Source organism: Callorhinus ursinus, unplaced genomic scaffold (genome assembly GCF_003265705.2).
Source record: "Callorhinus ursinus isolate GAN/ISIS: 27379988/994484 unplaced genomic scaffold, GSC_fseal_2.0 scaffold5, whole genome shotgun sequence".
Lineage (NCBI taxonomy): Eukaryota > Metazoa > Chordata > Mammalia > Carnivora > Otariidae > Callorhinus > Callorhinus ursinus.
This window is the reverse complement of record NW_027397067.1, coordinates 50904545-50930618: the sequence shown is the minus strand read 5'-3', so window position 1 is coordinate 50930618 and position 26074 is coordinate 50904545. Positions and strand designations below refer to the sequence as shown.

Here is a 26074-nt window from a genome sequence, read left to right as displayed (position 1 = left end):
TTACTATTACCCATTATTTCTCCTTTAAATAATTGTTTTACCTCTCAGCCATTCATTTGTCTTTCTGGTTATTCCTTTCATAGCTTCAATTGCCTATTAACTGATATAATAATGCTGATATTTTCCATGGCTTTGGCTGTTTTCATCCAGGGATTTCAAAGTGCTTTTAAGATAGCTCTGTTGCTTTGTGGAAGGCAATTAATAAGACAAAGAGAAATAAAGACCCGAAAAGTGAAGGAGCCCATGTATATTCACACACTCAGACCATTGGAAAATCTTTAAATTTCATTCATCTTCGAATCACTTTGGTTAGGCAGTCTAAAAGATAACTGATAAAACTGGAAGTACAAGAAAATCTAGTGATGCAGTTTGCTTTGATTCCTAAAGACTGATTGGGGTCAATAAGATTTGAAGGTCAATGAAATACAAAGGCAAAGGATTTTGACTCATGTTGTTCTTCTGAGAGACCTCCTTCGGTCGGTCAAAATGTCCCCTGATTTCAGGCCAATAGCTACCAGAGGCTTCCAGACCCCCTCAAAACTAAAATTGTTTCCCTCTTTGGAGAAATCCATTGCTGCAGATGTGAAGAGAACACCGCAAATTCACCAGTAGGAGAACGGATAAACAAGTGACGCTAGAGTCACACAATGGAATACTAGGCAGTCACAGAAAGACTGCCAACACACAAAACGACATGGATGAGTCTGTAAAACACTGTGTTGAGCAAAAGAAGTCATGAAGTGTATGATTCCGACTCACATGATTTCATTCATATGAAGTTTAGAATAGAAAAAAACTACTCTATGTCAACAGAAATCACATGTAGCTGTCTTTCGAAATAGGGGTGATCTTCTGGGGAGATAGATGTATTCTAGATCTTGATTGTATGCCTCAGATTTGTATGTTTCACTGTTTGTTGATTCGCTCTATGCCAAAATTAACTTAAAAACCCAGGTTAGGGAAACTAGAATTAGTTGCACTGGAATTTTTCTTTAAAAAATGCTTTATTTATATTTTTATTTATATGGTAATTCATCTTCTACCTTTCAGTATTTTTCAAAATAAATTCTTTTTCTGATTAGATTTAAATTTGTTGTGGGCTAAATTGTTTCATTAATTTGGTAGGCATGTCAAATTCTAACATGATTAAAAGATAAATGCATGGGTGGGAATAAACACCATTTAATTGGTAGGCAACGTCGTGTTGTGAAAAAAGGTAGGTCCAGATTCTGACTTGATACCTCACTAGCTATAAAACCTTGGTCAAACATATTCTCTGGTTTTTTTTGCCTGCAATAATTACAGTAAGCTTTTCAGAGTAGCTGCATGAAGCGGATGAGGTTTGCTATAAAGTAAGTGATCAACAAAATCTAGTTCCTTTTTTTTTTTTAACCTCAAATATTTTATCTCTGTAGAGAAAAGCCAGATGTGGAGCCACATATATTTCCCATGTAGTTCTGTGTGTTTGGCATGACTAGCACCTGGGTAGGCAAAACAAAGCTGCTACTGTATAATACAAAATCTCATAGGATAGAAAAGCATTAACAACAAGAAAACTATCAGCTCATCTCACTCTTTAAATATAAATTGTTATCTGTTTTATTGCTTCCTGACCCAATCTATTTTCTCCACTTCAAACTAAAGAAACCAGGGCAAAAAGGGAAGGGAGAAGAGAGAAGCCAAACATTCATTTATTCTTTCAACAAATGTTTCTCCAGTGCTTCCTATTAGTCAGGCATTGATCCCAAACTCTCCCTGTCCCTAGAACTTAGAGCTGGAATCGGAATACAAGTGAATGCTTTCAGGGAGATACTGTTTATGGAATGTTCGCTAGATAAAAATCTTCAAAAACTTTTCAATATTCTTTTCTCAAGTCCTTTTAGCGTTTCAATAGGAGCAAACATAATAATGGTCTCCTTCCTGCTTTTGAGAGCAGCTGAGATTCTTCTATTGACACAGCCTCTAGAATTAAACTTGAAAAACCAGAAGCAGGGAGTTCCCATTAAGAGTCATGGCCTTGCAGACTTACCCCTCCTCTTTGTCCCACAAAGCCAGAATTTTCTGACCCACAGGGCACAGTGTGGGACTCATCTGTTTTCTTAAGCATTTCCTGGCGAGGGACGTACCACTATAGTGGTGGGAGGAGAGAGTGACACAGAGGAGATTTATTCACAACTGCACTGGATGAGGTAATTATCAAAGTATCTATTTAATCTCCGACTACTAATGGGCAGTATATTGGTGTTACAGGCCAGGACCTTAAGGCTCAGAAATTTACTAGTAAGTTATGGGGGAAAATGCCACCATTTTTTTTTTTTTACTGAAAAAGTTAATTTTCAGAGGTCAATAAGTAAATCCCAGAGCAAATACTTTTAGGAACTAAGCGGAGTTCTTTCATGCACTCATTTGTTTCTCTTCTTACTAGTTTCTCTGTAAAAGAGGCAGGGTGTGTGTGTGTGTGTGTGTGTGTGTGTGTGTGTGTGTGTGTGTGTGTGTGTGTGAGAGAGAGAGAGAGAGAGAGAGAGAGAGAGAGAGAGAAAACAACTTGAACCCTTGAATCAGTTTCCTGATTATTTTGTCGTGAGTACAGGGATTATTGTCTTCCACGCCTATTTATACTTCTGCCTACAAAATTGCCAGGCACATAGTAGGCCCTCAATAAAAAGCTGTCAATGAATGAAAGAATGAAAAGCAGAGATAGGTTCAACTGGAGCTGTCATTTGTTAGCTTTGTGACTTGGCGAGTTATTTAAGCTCTGGAACTTCACTGTCACCATTCTCACACTGGCAAGAGTTGCAATATTTTCATAGGATATTTGTTAGCATTTAATAATTCCATGTCCAGGACAGGGCTCTGCAGACACTGAGCACTGGGTGTGGTGAACTCCTTTCTCCTTCTGGACACAGTCTTCCTGACGGTAATGATTTAACATGTTGTTATAGTAGACACTTGTGTTAATTGGATGATTCTTATGGTGACTTTTAAATATGTTGAAGTGGGCATGCAGCATTCAGTCTAAGAGAGCATTGTTTGTCATTCTAGAGCTCTCTAACGTAATTATGTTCCAAGGTAAGAAAGGAAAGTCCAACTTTATAAAAATAATCATAAGTTGAAGAATTAAACATGTAATTAAGTTTCCTTGTGGTTTGAATATTATAACCAGTGTAATAAACCAACCTGACAGTGAGACTTTTACGATTTTGAACAAATTCCAATTTTTATTCTAGGGATTTTATTTACCAGGAAAGCGTAAATAAGTTGTTCTCAACCTAAAGTTAACAGTTTATTTGGGAATTTGAATAATATATAGTTCCATGGCTTAAAATGGTGGGAAGCCAAAAACCCAAATAAACCTATATCACAGTAAAGGCTATATCAGAAGACTTTATTTAATGGGGTGAAGAAAATATTTCCTGATTTTTTTTTTTATTACTATAGGGCAGATCTGACACCATTAGTTTTCTTTCTGTCATAAATATAGACGAGTAGAATTTGACAGGCATCACTATAAAATAGGTTATAGATAAGTTCAGGCATCTTTCCTTCCACACAGACCTTTCACACCGGGTTCTGATGGGGCTGCTTGGATAGAATGACCAAGGTTTGATTTTAGGCTTCTAGGTCACGGTTTCACCTTGACAACAGTTCTTTCATTTCCAGCAGTAACATTTGCTAGGATCCCTAAGGTGCTTTCATTTTTGTAAGTAGTGTAAAAAAAAAAAAAAAAGGATAGGAGAAAAAAAAGATAAATCTTAATTCACATGCTGCAGGACTATCTCTGTGTCTCCGGCACAAAACTTCAAATCCAATCCAAGAACTGGATGTGTATTAGAAGTCTGCAGATTTAAACCTTGTCCACCATGATCAAACTGGATTTATGGAGCATCATAACTCTCCAGACACCATCCAGCAGCTTATTAATTTAATAGACTCCTGTCCATTCACTGATGTTCCTGCCCTGACAGTCTCTCAAGATAAGGTGAAAGCCTTTTGACAGGACAGAGAGCATATATATTTTCTTCTGTTTTCTCGTGGATGGGGTTGTCGACAACTTGAAACGTGTGGCTCAGCAAATTTGTTTTTTTCCTTCTCTTTTTTTCCCCTTTGCTGTGCAGGAAGGATGACAGAGATGAGCCTCCAGAGAGTCCCAGGGTTCAGGGGGCCTGTGTTTCCCCTAACTACTTATTTAGCATTTTGTTTTGCAAAATAACAATGGATTGATTTAAAGGCCTACACTTGGGGACATTTTCACTATGAAAAGAAAGAGCGTTACAATTTAATGCCTAATATAAATTAGGAGGTGTTGGAAAGAAGAGGAAAAACAGCAATAAATGTTCCCATTAAAGAGAGTGCAGCAACATTTTCTTTTCTATAATCCCATTTGTGGGAATGAGGGGTGTGCCAAGAAAGATAGCACTCAAGCTGTTGTATATTTAAAGACAAAACAGGAAGAACTTTTCAACATTCTTATTTTTCCTTTATGATAGTCTCATGCTCTACAGTTGTGCGTGTTATCTGCAAATAAATTCACAAGTCTCGGTGAGTTATTACAGTGGTATATTGCAAGGTTAACTATTGCCATCCTTCAGGGCATCCTTCTGTTAAAGGCACTTCAATAATCATGAGACCTTGGCTCCCTAAACTTATATGTGCACGCAGATCACCTAGGATCTTGTTTACAATGCAGATTTGGATTCAGTAGGCCTGAATGGGGACTGAGCTTTTGGTGTTTCTAATAAGCTGACGCCATATTGCTGGTTGGCAGATCACATATTAGGTGCAAGACATTAGCTGAATTTTTTAAAAAAGGATAATTTAGATATAAACAAATTATACCCTAGTATCATACCAAGGTGAAATGTAACTTGAACATATCACCAAAAGTTCACAGATTCCCTACCTGCCATATAGTGGGTACCCAACTAATACTTCAGTGAAGAGAAAAAACACACAACTCCCAAATTTCATGTAATGGCCTCCTTTTTATAATCTCCCTTCATTACATGTGTAAAGATGATGATCTTAATTTCCTTTGAGGTAGTTAACTAAAATGGTGTATTTAAAGCCAACGATAAGATAAAAATTAATTTGTCTATTTTCCTATACACATTTTCTCCTTACTTCACCTTACTGATAGAGAGCTATTTTTCTTACCTGTATCTCTACTCAAAATGCAAAACTATGAAAGAAGATTTCTCAACTAAACTATCGTTTGGCCTAAATGTCCTTCATAGGCCATTTATTTTGCTTCCCTAGACTTAAGATCAGACCATTCTGGACTTAACAGGTGAGAATATTTCACGGCCAAACACACAATATAAACTAGAAACCTGCACTCAAAACACACCAGGATAGCAGAAATTATATTTAAGAGAGGTAAGATTTAATTTGCATTGCAAACCTAGTTTGGGCATTAACAGACTTCAAATGATTACTTACTAGTTTATTGATAAGTTTTATATCTTTTTCGTGGGGGAGGGGAGTAGAAATATCACACACCACTCATTAGGTCAAATTCATTATGAAACCTTAATTTCCTCATTAGGGATATTTGGCGAATATTCTGAAAATGTTGTCATAAGAACCTCTGAGGCTTCTATTTCTTGAAAGTGTGCACAAAGTAAAGGGTGCTGAACTGGAAAGCAGTCATTCTTGAAAATCTTTACTGACAACGGAGACCAGACAGTGATGATAAAAACTAGATTTCTGAAGGAAAAACTGGCTTCAAGTAATTTATTCTCATTGAATTTCAATGGGCAGTAGATAGGACTACATAAATAGATAGATAGAAAGATCTTATCTGTTTATACTTAAATGTATGTATTTCAGATCCATCCCCTTGGTTGGGATATTCTTCCTTGCAACACCACGATATACTATCTTGGTTGACCCCACTGTTGTCTGACAGTCTTCACAGACCTCAGACAGACTAATGAGAATATATCTTCTCTGAAGTACTATTGTATGTCATGGCATAGAAGGTGACCTTTTAAGTTTAAAAATAGCCTTCAAAAATGGGGTTGACTTATATACCAAGAGTAAAATGAAAAGCTTCCAATTTCAGGTCTCAGAGTAAAGACTTGAGGTCTGGCTGACTTTCCCCAGTGAAGAGCTGAGAACGACAACGACACAGTTTCTGTCTGACAGGAGAAAGTCAAGTGGATCCAGAAAGAACTGCCTCGTAACAGTGAGCCAACATCTTGGCATGACTGGTACACAAAGATGTCAAATAAAACCCTATGGTTTGATGGCATCTTTTGCATGCATATAGATTTTAGTTTTTCTAATTCTTGTATACATCTTCATGCTAACTGATGGAGCACCATGTCTGCTATGTATATATGGGACATTCCAAAGAAATCCTCTTGTACCAGATTCCCTAGCATTTTAAAAAGCTTGCTAAGGCATGGGATGCTTTTCTAAATATGAGAATAAGCATTTTAGGTACTGGATTTTCAAATAATTCCCATACAAGTAATTTCTGAAACTAAATCAAGTCACACTAGAGTTTTTACTCTGTTGAATAATGCATCATAAAAGCCATTAAATAATAATTCAAAATTCAGTGAGTGTATACTACGCACTGTCTGTGGAGTTACAGAGGTGAGAAATGGAGTCACAGGATTTGAGGTGTTCACCTCCAACTTGCGACAATGACAGGCTGCAGTGGCACTCTCCCTGTAAGGGGATAGGGCAAGGAAGGCTGTTCAGAGGCACTGATATATGCTGTCTTGAATGGTACCTGTTAGCAATGATAAAGATAACTAGAAAGTTATCAGGCAAAGGGAACATGATGTCCAAAGACAGATATGAACAAGCAAAGGATATTTGAGGAATTTCAAATAAATGAGCATAGCCGAAGTAAAAGGGTATCTGTGGAGGATGAGTGAGAAATGAAGCTATAAGGAATAGGGTAGCTAAAAAATATAGATGCGATAATTTATGGGAAGCATCAATGAGGAGAGAGCAGACCAGAGAATGACAACATTTAGTGGATGGCCAGTGATGGGGACACCTGCCACTGGATGTAGAAAGGGATAATCTGATCAAGCGCAGTAGAATAAAAAATCGGCAACAAGAAACCACAGGAGAGTGACAGAGTCACTTCAATAGAATCGCGGAGGCAGACCCTGAAATGAAGAGAAGATGTTGGAATTTAGGAAGTCAAAGAAGTGAATGCAGAACACTTTACAGAAGCTGCCTAAGAAAGGAAGCAGAGAGGGCTTTCTGATAAGTCTGATGAATTGATTGCCTGCATTTATTTCTATCCCCTTTCGCAAATGTGACAGTAAAGAGGGAAACAAAAGGTGATAGGGCACAGAGTGCAGAATAGGCAACAGGAGATCAGAAAATCTTGGAAGCTAGAAAAACTGATGGAGTGATAGATGACAAAGCAGAGCACAGCAAGCTGAAATCCAAGGATCTGAAGAGCAGCTGGCCAAAAAGCAGCAAGCAGACTTATCCCACAGAATCCTGGGAAAAACCAGGAATTGAAGGCATCTGGTGCCTTGAAAAGTAGGGTGAGCCGTGGACCTAAACTTTGTAAGACTGACATTCTGAGTAAGCAGCTGTTAGCTTCACGTGCTCAGAGGTGAGGGACAGTCCCTTGGCACTCTGTCAGGAGGGGGAGGCTGAATCTTTGGAGAACTGGGACAGAGCCTTCAGATCCAGAGAGAGTCTCAGCAAAGGGTGATGCTAAAGTGTCACCTGAATTAGAAGATTTAAGGACAAATCTATATTCTTAACAAGAGATAGAGCCTTTCCAACACACCACCTGGTCCCTTTCACCCACTACATCCTCAGATTGCTGGCTGCAAGGTTCATAAATCTTAGACATGAGACCAGCATTTTCTGGAGGAGCTGAGCATGCTCAGACAAAAAATTCCATATACTGCTATTCAGGGACCTCATTATCATGGCTGGGTTGCCATCCTCTGACTCCATGTAAAACTCACCAGATGACATCCCATGACCCTGTGCAAAACCTGTCAGTTGACATTCTATGACTCTATGCAAAACCTACCACTTACCAACTCATGCTGTTCTTATATTAAGCCTTTAGTGTCCCACTCTTCAAAGGAAAAGCAGACACTCATGGATCTCTAGCCATTTAAGGAAAGCTTCAGTACCAAATACAGGAACCAAAACAGGAAAGAAAAATGTATGAAACAATGCACAGGACACACAACTTCATAAACATCCTTCAATTTCTATCTTCAGAGATACAGGAACGAATATCCATACACCAAGAGCAAGGTGTTGAAAAAAATAAACTGTCAGAGAATAAGAAAGACCTCCTGTAAATTAGGAATATAATCATTAAAATTCAATAGTGAAGTTCAAGAATAAAATTTGAGGACATCTCGGAAAGTTGAACAAAGTCAAGGAGAGGGTTGTGGAAATTTTATTCGCTGTATATTGTATTGCTTTCCATGTTAACGTATGAGCTGCCACTCCTTTGTTTATCCATTCACTCATTCACAAATATTTAATGAGCACCTGCTAGGTGCCATGCACTGCTTAAAAAACAGACAGAATCCCTATCTTTGAAGAATGCTCATTTTATGGGTGAGATAATGACATTAAAATTATAAATAAATGCTAAAATGACAAATATGAAGATAAAGAAGAGAGGATGTTATAAACTGAATAGGTTCCCTCAATTTTTATGTCGAAGCCCTAACCCCTTGGGAGAGAATTTAGGTCATGATGGGATCAGTGCCCTTATAAAGAGAGACACAGGGGAGCTCCTTCTCTCTCTCTCCCTCCACTACATGAAGATTCAGCAAGAGGGTGGCCATCTGCAAACCAGGAAGAGGCCTCTTATCGGTCTTCAAATCTGCCTGCACCTTGATCTTGGGACTTCCCACCCTCCATAATGGTGAGCCACAGATGTCTATTATTTGTCAGCCAGTCTATGCTGTTTTGCTCCAATAGCCAAAGCCGACTTATACAGAGAAGAAAAAGGAAAGAAGGAGCGAGGGAAAGAGTAGTAGTTAGGCAGACCCTCCGTGAAGGCAACATTTAGCGAGTGTTGTGAATGAAGTAAGAGAGGGAGCAATGAGGGGCCAAAGTACAGTACAAAGGCCCTGAGGCAGAGGCATTCTTTGTACTAGCAAGCAAAAGCAAGGGGGCCTGTGCCACTGGAGCAGAGTAGTTGGGGAGTTGTAGTAAATGTAAGCACAGAGGTCCCTAGGGGCAGATCATGAAGGCTGTCAAGCCAAAGTAATGACTTTGTAGGTTTAGTTCAGGGATTGGCAAGCTTTTTTATAAAAAGCCAAATCGTAAATATTTTTAAGTTTGCAGGCTAGAGGGTCTCTGCCACTGCTCAACTCTGTTCTTATAGCCACAGACAAATATAAACAAATAGGTTTAGCTGTGTTTCAATTCAGCTTTATTTACAAAAATAGGCAGTGGGCCCGATTTGGTAGCAGGGTCATATCAATCCTTGCATGATATCAGTGTGATTGTGATGGGAAGACTCTGGAGGGTTGTATTCACTTCCACTTTTCCACTTTATCTGTGAAACAAGAAGCAAGGTCATCATCTAATAAGAGATGCTATATATTTGGGGAAACAGGAGTCTGAAATAGTCATCTTGAACACTGATTAGGAAAATAAGTCTGTATTGCTAGGTTACATACACCAAGGGTTCACATTCACCTTGTGGTCAAATGTAATACCAACTGGTCAGCAGTGGGTTTTGTTGCTGTTATTTTGTTGTTGTCATCAGTGGTGGTGGTTGGTTTGTTTGATTTTGACCACATTTGTATGGCACTCACTGTGGATCAGGCACTATTCTAAGCACTTCACAGAGAGTAATTTACCTAACTTCTGGTGCTTGGACATAGCCAGGGAAAAGTGGAGAGTTGGACTGACCAGAAAGGGGGTATTGTCAGGCCAGTACAGTAAAGGTCAGAGAGAGAGAGAGAGAAGGGTGAGGAGGTCCGAGAGAGTGACCGGAATCATGAGACCATAGAATTCAAGCCAGGTAATCCGGAATTAAGGACGGGGGTGGGGGTGGGGCTGGTGGACAGGAAACTGATGGTCGTGGGGGGAAGGGACAGAGGTTTGTTTGGAGTTGAAAAATTATAGGAGTCAGGTAACAAGTAGATCAAGATGGATGACTGACTACTGTCTTCTAGAGGGGTGTAGCTATGATACTATTTCCTTGACAGATAAAGTCTTAGTTTTATTAAGGGATGGGCCTGAGATGAACCTTGGACACTCAAATCTTACTAAAATCCCAGTGTGCCTGTGTGTGCCTCAAAACTTCCGGTAACTCCCCAATGCCTCCACTGCAAGGTCTTCAGACTGAACATTTAATGGAACACACAACATGGCCTTCAGAAACTTTTGGAGGTTTCCTCACTGGTTTTATTTGTAAATTCTCTAACTAAAGTGTGTGCCAATACTCTCATGAAAACCCTGTATACAGACTGTAGTCTGCAACCTTTACACACACAATTCCAAGCTCCTCAAATGCCTTTCCCCATTTCTCAAACTTATATTCAACTTTCAATATCCAACCAAAACTCCACAATCTGTCAACTTTCTTTGACCATGTAAGACTGAACTCAGTATTATGCAACCTTCATCAATTAAGGTCTTCCAGTAAGTTCCTTAAGCCGGGGTGGGGGTATTTATCATAGTCTTTTGTATCACTCATGATACCTGTACCGTATCATGCACAAAGCATTAGCTCAATTACTTCTATTTTATTTAGAAAATTATCTTGTGAAACACAAAGTGTCAGGATATTCATAGAGATACTAAAGAAAGACAATTATCTCACTAAGGAATAATTTAAATTCTATGGATGAGAGACATTTTGTGGGCAAGGCAAAGATTTCTTTGTTCTTTTCGTTTGGGTTGTATAAAAAGGAGAGCGAGAATGTACTTAAGACAAAGAATGATTTTCATTTGCAAATATTTTTCCTAAGTTATATGAGGAAAATAATCTATGTGAAGAAAATTATAGAAGAGGGATATAAAAAAACCCTCCCCAAATCTGACCACCTCTACAGAAATACTCTTACAATTTCAGGGTATTTCTTTCAAGTATGTTTCCCTGCACATACACTTTTTAAAAATAATCATAACCATAATCATACTAGGAACAAACTTTATATTGTACTTTTTCATTTGGCATTATAATATAATAATTTCTTCTACATAATACAGTTTTCAAAAAGGAGTCACAGTATCTCACTCTGAAAAAAATCTACCCTAAAGAGTCCTTCATTTTAGCTGTCAAAGATACTTTTGGGGGTAGCTTTCAAGATTAGCATCTCTTTGAATGACAAGCTAACATCCCTGTATGATAATGAGTCACCTCTCAAAAGACCCCACTCTTCATTTCTCATTTTTATTCTTATAAAACTGATATATCCTTAGTTCTTATCATTTGCCAACATCCTGACTCGGTTTTTACCCCTAAGAGACAAGATGTTTCATTCATATATGGGTCCAGGGTGGTTTAGGATATTTTTTCTCCAGTATATGATAGCACATCTAATCCACTGGCATAATTAATGGTATTATCATGCAGGATTATTTACCAACATTTCATTAAGGAAATTCATAGTGATGTTGATATGAAAACAAATGTATTTTCTCACATCACATAGCAAACATTAGTAATAACTAAGGACATACACTAGCCAATATATACGATCAGACCCAGCCTGAAATAACCCAGGTAAATCACTAACATCATTTAAAAACTGTAGATATGTAGGAAGAAAAGGAAATGACAGAATGCCTGATATTTGCTGAAGTTGCTGTCGTTCTGCAATTTGCAACAGACAGCTCTACTGTAAATTAACATAGTCACTAGCGGGGTCACTTGTCTTGACCTTAAGAACCCCTCAGAAATGACAATTTGAATCCAAATGGTGGTTTTCTAAAGCAGCCATTTTTACAATCACTGATTCCTAGAACAGGCACAATAAATTACTCTCTCCTCAAAACATCTCTCATTCGCATAGAACATAACCAGAAAGAGCCTCAGATGTTCATGAAACATGTTGGGTTTTCGGCATCACGTTATCCTGTGGTGCTCTGCAATCAATTACTGTTATACCACCATCATTAATAATTTTCTTAATGAAAATGATTCTGTTGATCTCCGTTGTATTTTAATTATCAGAGTTAAGCATAATTACACTGCAGCTCTGAGCTGGCATGTGGACTCCTTTAGGGCGCAATTTTGTTTTAACACACTGATAATGTAATTTTACATTGTGTCAGTTTGTTTGGTTATTATCCAGTTGTACAATTCCACTGTATTCCTGATAACAGATAATAACCTTAGTACCTCCTATATCCTGAAGTCATTTAAAAAGCAATATTGGAATTCCGCTACTAGCTAACTTAATCGCCTTATGATTTTATAATTCCCGCTGCTAAATATTTGGTGCAGGCACCCACCCTCTTTTAAGAATACCATAAAACTAGACAACAGTTATACATTTTCTATGAATTACAGAATGGTTAGATAAACACTTAAAATATGAGCACAATTCTTTTTCTTTTTTTTTAGATTTTTTTAAAATTTTTATTTATTTATTTGACAGAGAGAGAGAAAGACAGCGAGAGAGAGAACACAAGCAGGGGGAGTGGGAGAGGGAGAAGCAGGCTTCCCCCTGAGCAGGGAGCCTGATGCGGGGCTCGATCCCAGGACCCTGGAATCATGACCCGAGCTGAAGGCAGATGTGTAACGACTGAGCCACCCAGGCGCCCCACAATTTTTTTTCTTTTTAAAATAGCTTCTTATTTATATTATATTAGGCTCTTTAGGTGAAGTTAAACAGGAACTTGTGGGCTACTCTGAAAATTGGCTGCTGTGTTAGACGAGTCTGTTGTGTCAAAATTCTAGCAACATGCAACAGACTATTTTAAGGTGGAAAATCATCCAGACTTTGCAAGAGTCCTCATCTAAAGAATCTTTGTTTTGAAAAGTTGATCAATTTAGTCAGTGTGCACAACGTTGCTCATCCAAGTTAGGTCCTATTAGAATTTCTGTCATTATTTCAACAGTGTCTAGTATAGGATCTTGAACATAGTAGACAATCAATAAAAGCCTAAATGAACTCATTGCATGGTTACATTTGTGCAAACAAGCAAAATCAGAAATCCGAGGATGGTCACAGAATGATTTTGAGATTGGTCTACTACGTGACTTTAAATTGCTATGGTCTTAAAAGCAGAGATATTAGCACAAAGTCCTGCTGTCACTGCTATTTTAGCTCACCACAGAATGAGAGAACAAGAACACAGAGCTGCTGATAAACATAGATGCAAATTTGTGAAGAAGAGCAATAACCTGCAATCTTGGCACAGTGAAGGGCACCATCATAACTCTGTTAATTGTATAATTGGGAACTGAAAGTCAACATGCTCAAGACTGAATCCCAGTTTCACCATGTATGAGCCAAAGATCCTTGAATTATTTACTTATCTAAACCCTCAGTCTACTCATCTGTAAAGTTGGGATAATGCTGCTTACATCATGAGCCTGTTGTAATGGTAAATAAGAAAATGTAGGTACAGTATTTAAAACAATGCCTGCATAGAATAAGTGTTTAATAAATGGTGACTGCTATATTAGTATTAATAGTATTATCATTATCATCTTGATACTAGACATTTTACATAAGACTTCCACTAAAAATAAAAATACCACGTATTCAAGGGAAAAAAAGTAACATCTTCAGGCAAAGCCTTCAGGCCCTTGATTCTATAAGACAGTTCTCAGCAGAGACTGTGGTGTAGGTTCAACAGTAACTGAATGAGAGTTTTGGAATCCCCAGCTATCAATCTGGTATCAGATGACAGGTTTTCTTGCACATTTGCTTGATACCAACATAAAAGTCTGCTTTCATTTCCTCTAAGTTTGTACTGACATGTCCACAAGGGCAAATTGGATTGAGTGTAAGATAATTAGCAATATAATACAATAATATACACAGTTAAGTTCATGGGGTTCTTCGTCTCAAAAATTCTGCAACATAGCCATGGCTATTCCATTTTCACAGCTGAGGAAATCAAGATTTATAGGATACGTGATTTGCCCAAAGTCACATACTACAACAGTTTTTTTTACAATGATACTGTGTTTTCATATACAAACAAACCTGTGGTTAAGGTGGGAGTGAGGGTTAACTGATCCTTTTTCATTCTTTTGATTGACAATGTTTATTCTCTTAGTCTTGATACCTACAGAACGTGTCTACTCTGAAATGACAACTCCACGAAAACCTCAATTATTCCTTATTTGAAATGAACTGAATGAACAAACCCACGAGCTCAAGGCTTAATTCTGAGTACTCAGAAACAAAAACAAAAACAACCTGAAGTAACCTATTTACTTTTAATATGTGAGAAAGTCCACTGTACTGTGCAAACACTGTAAGGTAAAGAACCCTGTGGTATATAGAGAAGAAAAGTCGATCCCTGATGCTCAACAGGCATTAGCAGATTTTAGGAGTTAGTGGGCAGGCCTTGCTAATCCTAGCCCCCAGCATCCTCCCTTGAACTTCAGCACGGGGCTTTCCAGTCTTTTTCCATTGGAGATAAGTAAATTAGAATTATCTGGAGTCTGTTGAGAATAATGGCAAAAAACAGATGACCCAACAAGTCTGGTCCATCAATGTCTGGATGAGCTAATTACTTTCTGGAATGACAGGGGGTAGTTGAGGCAGGGAAAAAGTACATCAGATTACAATATTAATGCCAAATACTATACTTTTTTACTTTGATAAAACAAGATGATGGCAGCCTGTCACATAGCACTGATATAATATAATTTTATAATAATTATTTGATGGACACCCTGGTAATGAAAACTATAGTTATATTTAATTTTGCTATTAGCTCACATTTAATAATACTTTAAGAAGTAAGTATGCCTCTTAAACGGGAATAGTTACACATTAAGTGGCCTTAATGTGTACACACCATAAGAAAATGATACCAAAAATTTCACAGGGCATTGAAAAAATGCTACACATAAGCATTTTACATTTTATTTGTAAATAGGTACAGATATGTTCTCAGATAGCCAGGTCCTATAATAATGATTCTGGCATAGAATTCATAAGTAATTTAGGTTCTTAGCTAGAAAATAAAAAAGGAAATGCAATTTTGGCATCAGGAATTTATTTGTCATTTTCGGCGAGTGTTTCTTAGACATTAGGAATTATGTGTTGCTTCTGAGTGCATGAAGTTAGCCCATCAAGCAACTATCCCTTTGTATCTGTCAGCAGCACTTTGTTTTCATTTGGGGAACGATTTCTTCTCTTAGTGGCTCATGTGGGGTTGATTCTACTCTAAGGATGATTGTAGTCTGCCAGGGAGAGTCACTGTGATTAACTGGATCAAAGACTGGTATGTAATGTGCCCTAATCAAAACCCAGAAAAGCTGTTTTCATTGGAATGTCTGTGTTGGTGGAATAAGACTGGAGCTTCCCATTCCCTGAGGAGAATGTTTCTGAAAATGAAACCCACAAAAGGAAGAAGGGGCAGAAAACAGAGACAGTCTGGGGACAAAGTTTGAGCAACTGGATTAAGCTGTTCCTGAAATCCAGAATATCCTTGGACTTTCAGTCTTATGACACCCCTACCCCCAACACACACACACACACACACACACACACACACACACACACACACACACACACACACTCTCTCTCTCTCTCTCTCTTTTTTTTTTTGGATAAGCCAATTTCCTTTGGATTTCTATCACTCGAAAACAGTCCCAAATAATAAATAACATACGTATTATGAAAATGCATTATGGATGTCCAAGTCAATACTTATTAAATCCAAACCACCAAAACCTTCCAACTACACAACTCTTGCTTTAAGGAGCCTTATCATACCTGTAAGCCTATGAAGACCGCAAACTCAGAATCCATGGGGTCCTGATAGGAGTGCTTCCTTGGGTCATATTTTCCATGACTCAAACGATTCCTAGTACAATCATAGCATATTAAGGTATTCACAGAACTTTGAGACATAGTCTTGGTGAGCTATCCCGTCCCTCCAAAGGCAATCTGATTAGTAGGAATTAGTATCAGGCTTCTGAAGCCCATCTAGGAGATCAGAATAAAATTTACAGGAGAGTTTTTCTAAGTGTGTTACCCAGAACACTAATTCCAATGGGTTCCATTTGAAAGAAGAAAAAAATATATATAACATATGGGCAAACAGGTGTTTTACTATAGAACTGCTCAGAGTATTAATGCCAGCAGGCATTGTGAGCTTTCAAGAGGGGCCATGATAGGCTCTATTAGGTCACAGGGCTCTTTTTTTAATGAACTTGGATTCTGTATAATGCATTTGGGGAGTGCCATACCATAATATATACTCTTTGTGATTTCCAGGCATAAATACCCGAGTGATTTGGAAGAATTTACTAATCATATAATAATGGCAGGGGGAAATCAGAGTCCCACAGCACAAGGATATAGGGTTTGGAATGACCTGGATTCAAATTTGGCTCCATTATTAGCTCTCCATGACCAAGAACAGCCATACTACCTTTCTAAGTCATAATGGCAAACTTTGTAAAATAAAAAGCACACTACCTATGCCATTGAGCTGTTTGAAAGCCTGATGTGGGGAGAAATTATTCTAATATGTATAACTCAGACCCTAAGTTAGACAAATGCACGTTTGAACCCAACTCCCACCGCTTACTAGCTATGTGACCCTGGCCAATTACTTGACCCACCTAATTCCAATTTCACCTTTTGTAAAATGGAGTAGATATTAATTACCTCATAGGAGGTATTCAATGAAGATAAAATGAAATAATACCTATACACTAGTTATTGCAGTCCCTGCTGTTTGAACCGCAATACCAATAGTTCTTAAGTCGCACAATATCAAATTACCTTTTGTAGGTTAAGAACCATTAATAGCCATCATGCATATGGTTCATCATTCGAGTATGTGAAATGCCTATTCCAGTTTCTGGCAACCACTCCTTTGTTTATCTGGTCAGCCAATCAATATTTATTTAGTGCTTTTTTTTTCATACAGGCAATATACCAGACCAAGGATAGGAAGGTGACTGAGACCTAGTTCTTGCCCTTGGTAACTACAGACCAGATCAGAAAGGCAGGCAATGATAGCTAACTTGTTATTTTTTCTTTTGCTGAAAGTTAATAGCTAACATTTTAACCTTTTTTCTTTTTTTCTAACTTCTAGCTTTTTTACTCTTTTCTTGAACCCATATAATAATGATCATAAAACAAGGTGATGAAGAACAATGAGAGAAACGCATACAATCTGGTACAGAAGTACCATGGAGAGGATTCAGCGGTTCTTAGTAATGGCGGCTATTAGTATCCATGTACAAGGCTAGCACGTAGTTGGGCTCAATGCATGCTTTATGAGTTAATTAATTAGTAACCTTCCATAAATTACTCTAAATTGTTTATTGCCAAAAGACCTAACATATAGCCAACCATAATCCAAACACATAAACATGTTCAAGTTAAAGTACTCCACTGAACGTGGAATTGCAGTTTTGCCATATTTCTTTCCTTATATATAACAATATAACAATCATGGCTCCCAAAAGAATGGCTGATTTAAAAATGCAATGGATTTGGATTATGGCAAGAGAACAGCTATTCTCTTGGTTCCTCCATATTATATGGCCATCACGGAGATAAGACATTGTACAACAAAAATTTATTCCTCGTAATTAATCCTACATTCCAAGGCCTCTTTTGTATTTCTGCATTCTGAATGTGGGCATTGGTAAACTGGTTCACTATACCATTTCCTTCCACTTTGATATATCATATTGACACATCCTGGGAAAGTCACACTGCCCTTCTATCTAAAAGCTCCCACCAGCTTGCCACAGGTATTTCAGGTTAGAAAAATGAGTGGGTTTGGGACCAGCAATTATAGAAGGAAAAAGAATATAATCAGATCCTGGTGTGCAGATTGTTTTTTTAGCTTGCAAATTCCCTCTTTCCGGTGTTTCAACTTTCAAAGGCTTATGGTAGTTTAAAGGCAATCCTCTTATAAGTGTACAAATTGTAATGATTATAGGAACAAGTTGTAATTGTTTCTAGCAAGTTTTTAAGAGTCTTTGATGTTATGATTAGTGTTTTATATGTTAATATATTGATAGGGGTGCTTATTTGCTTGTTCCCTTGTATGCTTTTATGGTTTCTAGGTTCAATGTGCAAATAAATCTTTGATCTCAGTAGGTCTGTTTGGTTAAAAAAGAAAGCTAAAAGAAATTAAACATGAGAAGCCCAAGGTTTTGCAATATTTACGAAGAGGCACGATTAGGGATTTCACCGTAAGAGTACAGAGCTGGGCCCCATAACTTGAATATGGAGAAAAGTGCCCCAAACCACACCACACATGAAGAGGGGCCTGTGTCTGGGAGTGCCATCACGGACCTTCGGCTCTTTTGTAGCCAGGGTGTGTAGCTAGATGGGGTCTAGGCTGATGTCACACTGAGCAAATCAAAGGCAAAGCTCTGCAAGCCATCGGCTTCCTCTTTCCCCGTTTGCCTCCTGCCCTTCAGAAATCATCATGGGGAAGAATTCTGTCTTTGCAATGGTTTCACTTTCAGCTATTCTCATCATGAGTGATTTCAAGAAAGGGGCTGGAATGCAGCGCCGCCTGGAGCATGTACCTGGACACGAATTGCTAAACTGCAAAAGGAATTTACTTTCTGTAATGTCTAAGAGGGAGGAACCTGGGATTTCATCAAACTGGCTATCAATAAAGCCAACAGCAAGGAAGGTCCCAGTCACACCACTCAAATACAGGGTTCGGGAAGTGTGCGCAGTGCTAAGACATTAATGGTATAACACTTTCTGTCTTATATTGACAGGAAAAGCCCAGGACGCTTTGCTGGAAACACAGGTTAGAGAGATTCTTGAGAGAAAAAGGAAGAGAGAGGATCGCATTTCCCTTTGCGTTCCCATTACAGCTCACTTGGTGGGGTCCTGCCTTGCTCGGGTTCCACAACTTGCCAAGAGAGTGGGAAATGATCCCGCATTTACCTTTGCTGTACACAATGCAGTTGTTTTGGTTGTCTTCCACTCCTTGCCAAGTCACATCCAGTAGCCACTTGGGACCAGCCGTCAGCACCATTGGGACCTGAGCCTTTGTCTTCTGTGGAAAGAATGGTAACAAACAGATGCCATTTGCTTTCGTTGATTAAAAACTTGAATAATAACTGTACTAATCATTTTATTTTTACAAACAACTAAATCTCCCAAACCAAAATCCAAGTCCTTATTCCCCTGTCTCATAATATCTTTTTAAGACGACAGAAGCTGTAAGGATTTACTGCTTTCACTAATCTGAATGGTAGAATTATTATCAAGGATTTTTTTTTCCTAAATGATACTGGATCAGATCTCCAAGATTAGACAGATCTCTTGTGGCTCTGAATTATAAAGAGAATGCAGATGACTTTCATTGCAAAGAGCAGAGTGTTTAGAAGTGAACTTTAGACACATTGTACTTTACTATCAACAGGATCTCACTATTTCCTGAAACAGACAGGAAAGAATTTAAAGAATCAGGATCCATTTCAAAGCTCTATCCTGAGCAACATTTATATTAGAGTAGGAATTTATTTCGAATGAATAATGAAATCTACCCAACCTCCTCTGCTAAGTGTGGATATATAGTCTCAGGGTAACTGAAATAATAATAATGCTAATGATTCATCATACATTGTCTCCAGAAAGACTATAAAAGAGGAATCGTGAATAAATTCAGAGGCAGAGCAACTAAAGCATGACATTCCTCGCTCTGAGAAGCACAGAAAGCGGGGAGACATGCGCCCTAGTTCTAACAAAGTATTTCCAGTTGTACGTTTTAAATATAAGGCTCAAAAGGTTCATCATTTTAGGTTGTTTGGCATCCAAATTATTTGTCTTTAATTACATTAAACATGGCAGGAAATAAACTGGGGAGGAAACAAGTGAGCTTTAGCAAGACTGTTGTTTCCCGATGAGTCACAGTGAACTGGCATTCAGACTTTTATCATCCACCAGACCATGTCTGTATATCAAATATCACAAAACCGCAACACAGACTACAATGCAAGGGTCTCAAGGTAATTTTTGAACTGAATCTTCACCTAGATATGATCCTGCCAAAGAGATCTCAGCTCATTCTGGGACTTTGCTGCAAATTTCCCAAATTGGCATTAATAAGTATTCACTTGAGGAGTTCCATGTAATCTGGTCATTTCAAATCCCTCAGGAATCTGGAAAACCCATTTCACCCGCTGAATGACAACAATGATAACGTCTGAGACACGGATCTATTGTTAGCTGCAAACCCATATTGACAAGTAGGCATAAGATGAATGTTAACCCATTTCTTGAAGTACCAATTATATTATAAGAGGTAGAACTACCATAAAACACACTGTTTAATGAAAAAATCAACCATAATGGATAAATTAAAAAAAAAAGAAATCTGAAAAAATATTTCAAATATTAAAAGAGATGGTAAACCAGATCAAGAGAAATACTAGCATACTAATTTTTTATATTTATATAAAATATAAAAATAAATAAAATATATTTATATTTATACATCATTTTTATATTCATACTTTCTATATTTATATAAAACATATTTATATTTATATATAAAAATATTTATATTTATATATCATTTTTATATTCATACCTTGATTCATTTTAAATTCTTAATTTTTCAACTACATATCTTAATATTTGGCAAACATCTATCTGGTGCTTTACACGTTCAGAGAAACTTCTCTAGTAACAAACTATAGAAATTGTCCCTGAAAGAACAGTCTTGCAGGATGGTTATGTGAGAACCCTAGAGGAAAGAAGTAATTTTATATTATATCATTTTTTTAATAATACAGGCAAAAATGTTATCAAGTTATCTTTATGGTTATTAGTCTGAGTGACCATTTTTATTTCCATTTGAAAACAGAATTGCAGACAAGCAAGCTTCTTCAATCTGAAATGATAATGACCCATATCCATTTAAATATTAGATCTTAATTATGCATATGTCTGCTTCTCTTACTACCAGAGGAACCGGTAAATCCACAGATCAGGGTCAGCAGGTCTCCAAGCAGTAGGCAGAAGAAGTCATAGGAGAGAGTGCACCATTTCGATAAAACCGGATGTAGGAGATTTTGTGGTCTTATTGCTAACACCTTCTCTTTTCTGGTTTTTAAAGAAGAGAATTCAACAAAAGGCACCTCCCCCATTTGTACTGTACTGTACTGTTATTTCATGGGAAAGACATGCCTTTTATTTAATCTTTATACTCCATAGTTCTTAAAGCCACATAGATTTCTACACAGTAAATCAGCTCTTACAATTTTCCACAGATAATATGAAAAATAGATAATGATCACTTAAATTCTTTAGGGAATCTTTTAGTGTAGAGCAAATCAATTGATTTTGTTGATACTATAATCTTCCATTCATTTATCTCCACCGTGGTCCTGTGTTTGGTGCTAGGAATGTGAGGACATCTTTTTTGGTGAAATATATGGATACATAAGAAAAAGTTTAATATAATGCAAAAAGTAGCATGGTAAGGAGTGCAAAGTCATGTGTAAATTGTTTTGGGATTAATGCAGGGCAAAAGAGAAACTTGTGTTGTGTGGATTCTGGGAAGATAAAGAGGAGGTAACATTCAGACAAGATCTTAAAGGATAAACAGGGAGAATTTGCAATTGGTGGTACAGAACGGGCAAAATCTGAGCAGTTTGTAAGAGAGTCATAAGTACAGGAAATAGTGAGTCTTTCTGGGACTCTGGTTTTAACTCCTTACAAAGTCATTAGAGCTCTTCTTGGTATGTAAAAAGCACTAGATAGGCATTAGTTATCAGCATCATCATAATCATTATTATTACTGTTAAGTGGAAGAAACATAACAACAATGTGTCTGGAAGGGCAGGTGAGAAGCATATTTTGAAGGACCTTTTCATACCAGGCAAAACCCTTTATGCTTGAATTTCTAGGCAAAGGAAACCAGTTAAGACTGTTTAACCAGAAGAATAAGGGTGCTACTATGTATGCGACTTGTGCAGGGATTTTCTTAGACACTTCCCTGACTTATTTAGTCCTGATGTCCAGTCTCAGATTAAAACAACAACAACAACAACAACAACCAAAAACCCCTGCAACTCAAAGATTAATAATTTCTTTTAGGTCAAATAGCTGGTAGAAGGAGGACCCCATTTTTATGTCTAGCTTTGTTTCCAGACACTACCACTCCTGGGGTGACCAACCGTCTGGGTTTTCCTGGGACTGAAGGGTCTCCCAGGATGCTGGATTTTCAGCACTTCAACCGGAAATTCCTGGGCAAACTGGGATGACTCATTCACCTCCACACCTACTACTACTATGGTTAGAACAATATTGGTTGTTTATACCTATCGAGCACTAAATGTTGGGTATTGTACTTCTCCTCGATTACCTTTTTTGATTTTTAAACTCTGGGACTTAAGTATTAACATTTTCTCCATTTAGTACATAAGCAAATTAGGATTTGAAGGAATTAATTTTATGGTACAAATAAAAATAGTTGATTAGTATATTTCCTTAGAAGTAAGTTAGGTATCATGTGTTTTAAAACCTTGGAAACCTTTAGTAGAATCTGACTGATTAAGAAACTGAATCGAAGGAAAAACAATTTCTTTTCCTCTAAACCAATAAAGCGAAAGCAAAAATGTAGCAAAGACTTGCTGAAAGCTATACCCAAGCTGTAAAGTAAATAATAAGTAGATAAAAAATCTCAAGGGACCAGTTATTACAGTTTTGAGGAGGTAAGTCAATTTCTTTCTGAAGAAGACAACTTTTGTAGAGATTGACTGACTTCAAAGAAGATTACCAAGCGTGAGAAGGAAGGAGTTATCCAGGATTATATGAAATCTACACTCCAGCAAAATCCATGAATAGAAAATAACAATAATATCCACATTGATCATTAGGTTCACTTTCCCAGGGCTCTATCATAAGGACTCATACAAGTCTAGAATGTTAAGAGCTGGAATCAACTTCAAAGTTCAATGAGTTTAATTCCCTAATTTCACAAATAAAGAAAGGCCAAGATGTTTATTAGCATCCTACAGAGGATACAGTTGGCACAATATGTTGGGAAGAGAGTGGATATAAAAGTTGTGATAGAGAAACAGTGTCCATGCCCCAATTCCCTGGAACCTGGGAATATATTATCTTACTTGGGAAAAGGGATTTTAAAGATGTGATTAAAGTTTAGGACAGTGAAATGGTGAGTATCCTGGATTATCTGGATAGGCCCCATCTAACACATAGAAGAGAGAGGCAAAACAGTAGGTCAAAGGGATTCCATATGAAAAGGATTCCACCTGCCTTTGGTGTCTTTGAAGATGGCATACTGAGGCTATAAACTAAGGAACACTGTAGTGTCTGGAAACTGGGATGACTCTCAGTTACAAGAAGCAAGGAAACAGGGACCTCAGTTCTGCAACCTCAAGGAACTGAATTCTGCCACCAGCTCGAAAGGTGGGAAAGGTATTCTCCCCTAGAACCTCCAGAAAGGAATGCATCCTGCTGACATCTTGATTTTAGTCTAATGAGATCCCATACTGGATCCGATCTACAAAACTGATAATAAATTTGTGTTGTTTTAAGCCACTAAATTTGTGGTCATTTGTTTCAGCAGCAATAGAAAACTAATACAAAAGGCATTTGGGTTTACTGACTTACAGTTAAAAAAAAAAAAGACTAAGATCTTATCAAAAGTACTTAAAAGTGTGAAACAGCTTCTTTTTCATTGGAATAACAAAAAAATCTACGTTATCATTCCACAATCATTAGATATGCTTAATGTTCTTGTCTTCAAGTACGAGAACATACATAGTGGTGACTGTAATAATTTCCGCTCCTACAATTAAGTATTTAAAACGTTTCATGATTTACCATCGACCTTACAGTTGGGATGGAACCAAAAGGACATTACTGTTCTTGGAGTCAGATGGCCTCGGTTTGAATCCTACTACGTGCTATGGGCAGGCTCTGTGACCGGAAAACCACTTAAACTCACATGTCCTGAATTTCAGAACACACATCTGCCAAATCATTTCTAGCTCAAGGAGTCTTATAAAGCAACCGGCACAGTGTTTAGTGCACTGCAGATGCATGCCAAACTTCTGCTGAATAGCTACATGAATAAATGAATTAAAAATGTCCAAAAACATTTACTGAATCCTTACTATTTCTCAGGTGCTAGTCATGTTTGTCACTATTCACATAAAAGTCAAGACAAAAACTCTTAAGTATCCAATTTAAACCTGGTGGTAGTCACTACTGCTACTGATCCATTGTTCCCAGCTCTCTGCTTTCCAGATCTCTGTTCAAGTTAGGGATGGTCATATGACTTCACTGGACCAATAAAATTGAAGAACAGATGACCCGTGTCACTTCCACAGAGAAGTTGTAAGAGCCAATGGACTCACCATCATGCCTTGCTTTTGCTGAAGTGATCGTGGAAGCATGTAAGGAGGAAGCCCCAGGAATCACAATAGCCGTGTAGCGTGATAAGGAAATAAACTTCTTTCTTTATGTAAAATGCTGCTGTGATATTAGAGTTGCTTGCAACCTCAGCAAAACCTAGCTTATCCTCACTTATGTAAAGGTTTTCGTTCTTCTTTCTTTTTTTTTTTCTGTATTCAATAACCCATGGGTTTTTACAGGTTAAAGTTTGCACTTCATATCTAGGTGGTCTCTTTCAGGAATAAATCAATTTGAAGTACATAACAGGAGCCCTGAGTTTCAGTTAAACCGGCATGTTTTAAAAAGAAAAAGAAATAGTGTGCACTTTTGAGGCTCCGCATTGTAAGTCAGAAAAATGTGCACTCCTGGACACTGTTTGAACCCAGAGTTTCATGCTTCGACAGCCCACAACTAGACAAACTTGACAAGGACAAAATGGGTCAAAAGTGTCATTTCTTAGGAATAATTAGAATCATCTAATGTGGATAAAAGAGGTCAAACTAGCATCCACTTCTCACTAACCTTTGGAGTTACTGGACCGACAAAGGAGGTAGCCTTCAATAAATGTTTATACTCAAGCCAAAAGGTTAATGGAGATAAAAGTAGACAGCCCAAAGGTAAAGCACAGAGGATAATTCCAACCCAAGAAACTGGTGACATAATGCTGTCTTAGGGATTCCAAATTTTGCTGGAAATATTTGTTGAGGATTTCCAAAATGAGGCTTAGGAAGAGTTAGAAGTCTTAGGAAAATCTGACCTATGAGAAGAGCCTGACTTTACAGCCTTTTAAAAGAGCTAGAAGAGTTACTTGATGGAAAAATTGGCCTCCATTGACTTTAGTTGAGGAAATATAACAAAATCTCATTAGAGAATCTCAAGCCAATGCCATGAGATGTAGTTTGATGCTGATAAAAATGCTCTCAGGATGTTGATTCCTTAACTGGGCAATAGGTGAAGAGGGCTTGAAGCCTATTTGGCAAAATTCATAGCTGTTTTAACAATTCATCGCTGTTTCTATTCTCTCAGCTATAAAAACATATTTGATAGTAGGCATAGAAAATTTTCCAAATTACTGTAGACATTAGATTTATATAGTTAGAACCAGAAAAATGGCCACTCTCCCCAACTGAATTATTGTCTACATCTAAGTGAAAAAATGGTACTGTACGTGATTTGACCTTGTACTTTACTACACAGTAAAAGTTTCAGTTAATATATCCAAACAGTTCTCCACACTGGAATTAAATTCAAACACAATCTGACAGTCACGAAAACATTGTATCACTCTCCCTTTAACCGTGTGAAGTTTCTAGTGACAGTGAGCTTGAATTTAAAAATTCCCTTCACCAACAGCCTATCCTATGGGTGCAAAATAACTTAAAATCTTGGACTACCAAGAGTGGGGAGAAATGCCAAGTAATATAACTCAAGGCCCTATACAATTGTGTTTTCAGTAATTCTATGATGGCATATAGTCTCAACATTACTGACCTGACTGGAACTATAAAACTTTTAGTATGGGGGCACCTGGTGGGCTCTGT

General features: G+C 37.6%; 1 protein-coding gene across 4 annotated transcripts in view; it reads right to left on the bottom strand.

Annotated features, from left to right (window-relative positions):
- Positions 1 to 26074, bottom strand: part of ZFPM2 (zinc finger protein, FOG family member 2) — a 443996-nt gene that overhangs the window by 136719 nt on the left and 281203 nt on the right. For all 4 annotated transcript variants that reach the window (XM_073893090.1, XM_073893092.1, XM_073893091.1 and 1 more), the window contains one exon: positions 19047 to 19158. In XM_073893090.1, coding sequence (XP_073749191.1) covers positions 19047 to 19158 — 112 coding nt within the window. The remainder of the gene's footprint in view (positions 1 to 19046; positions 19159 to 26074) is intronic.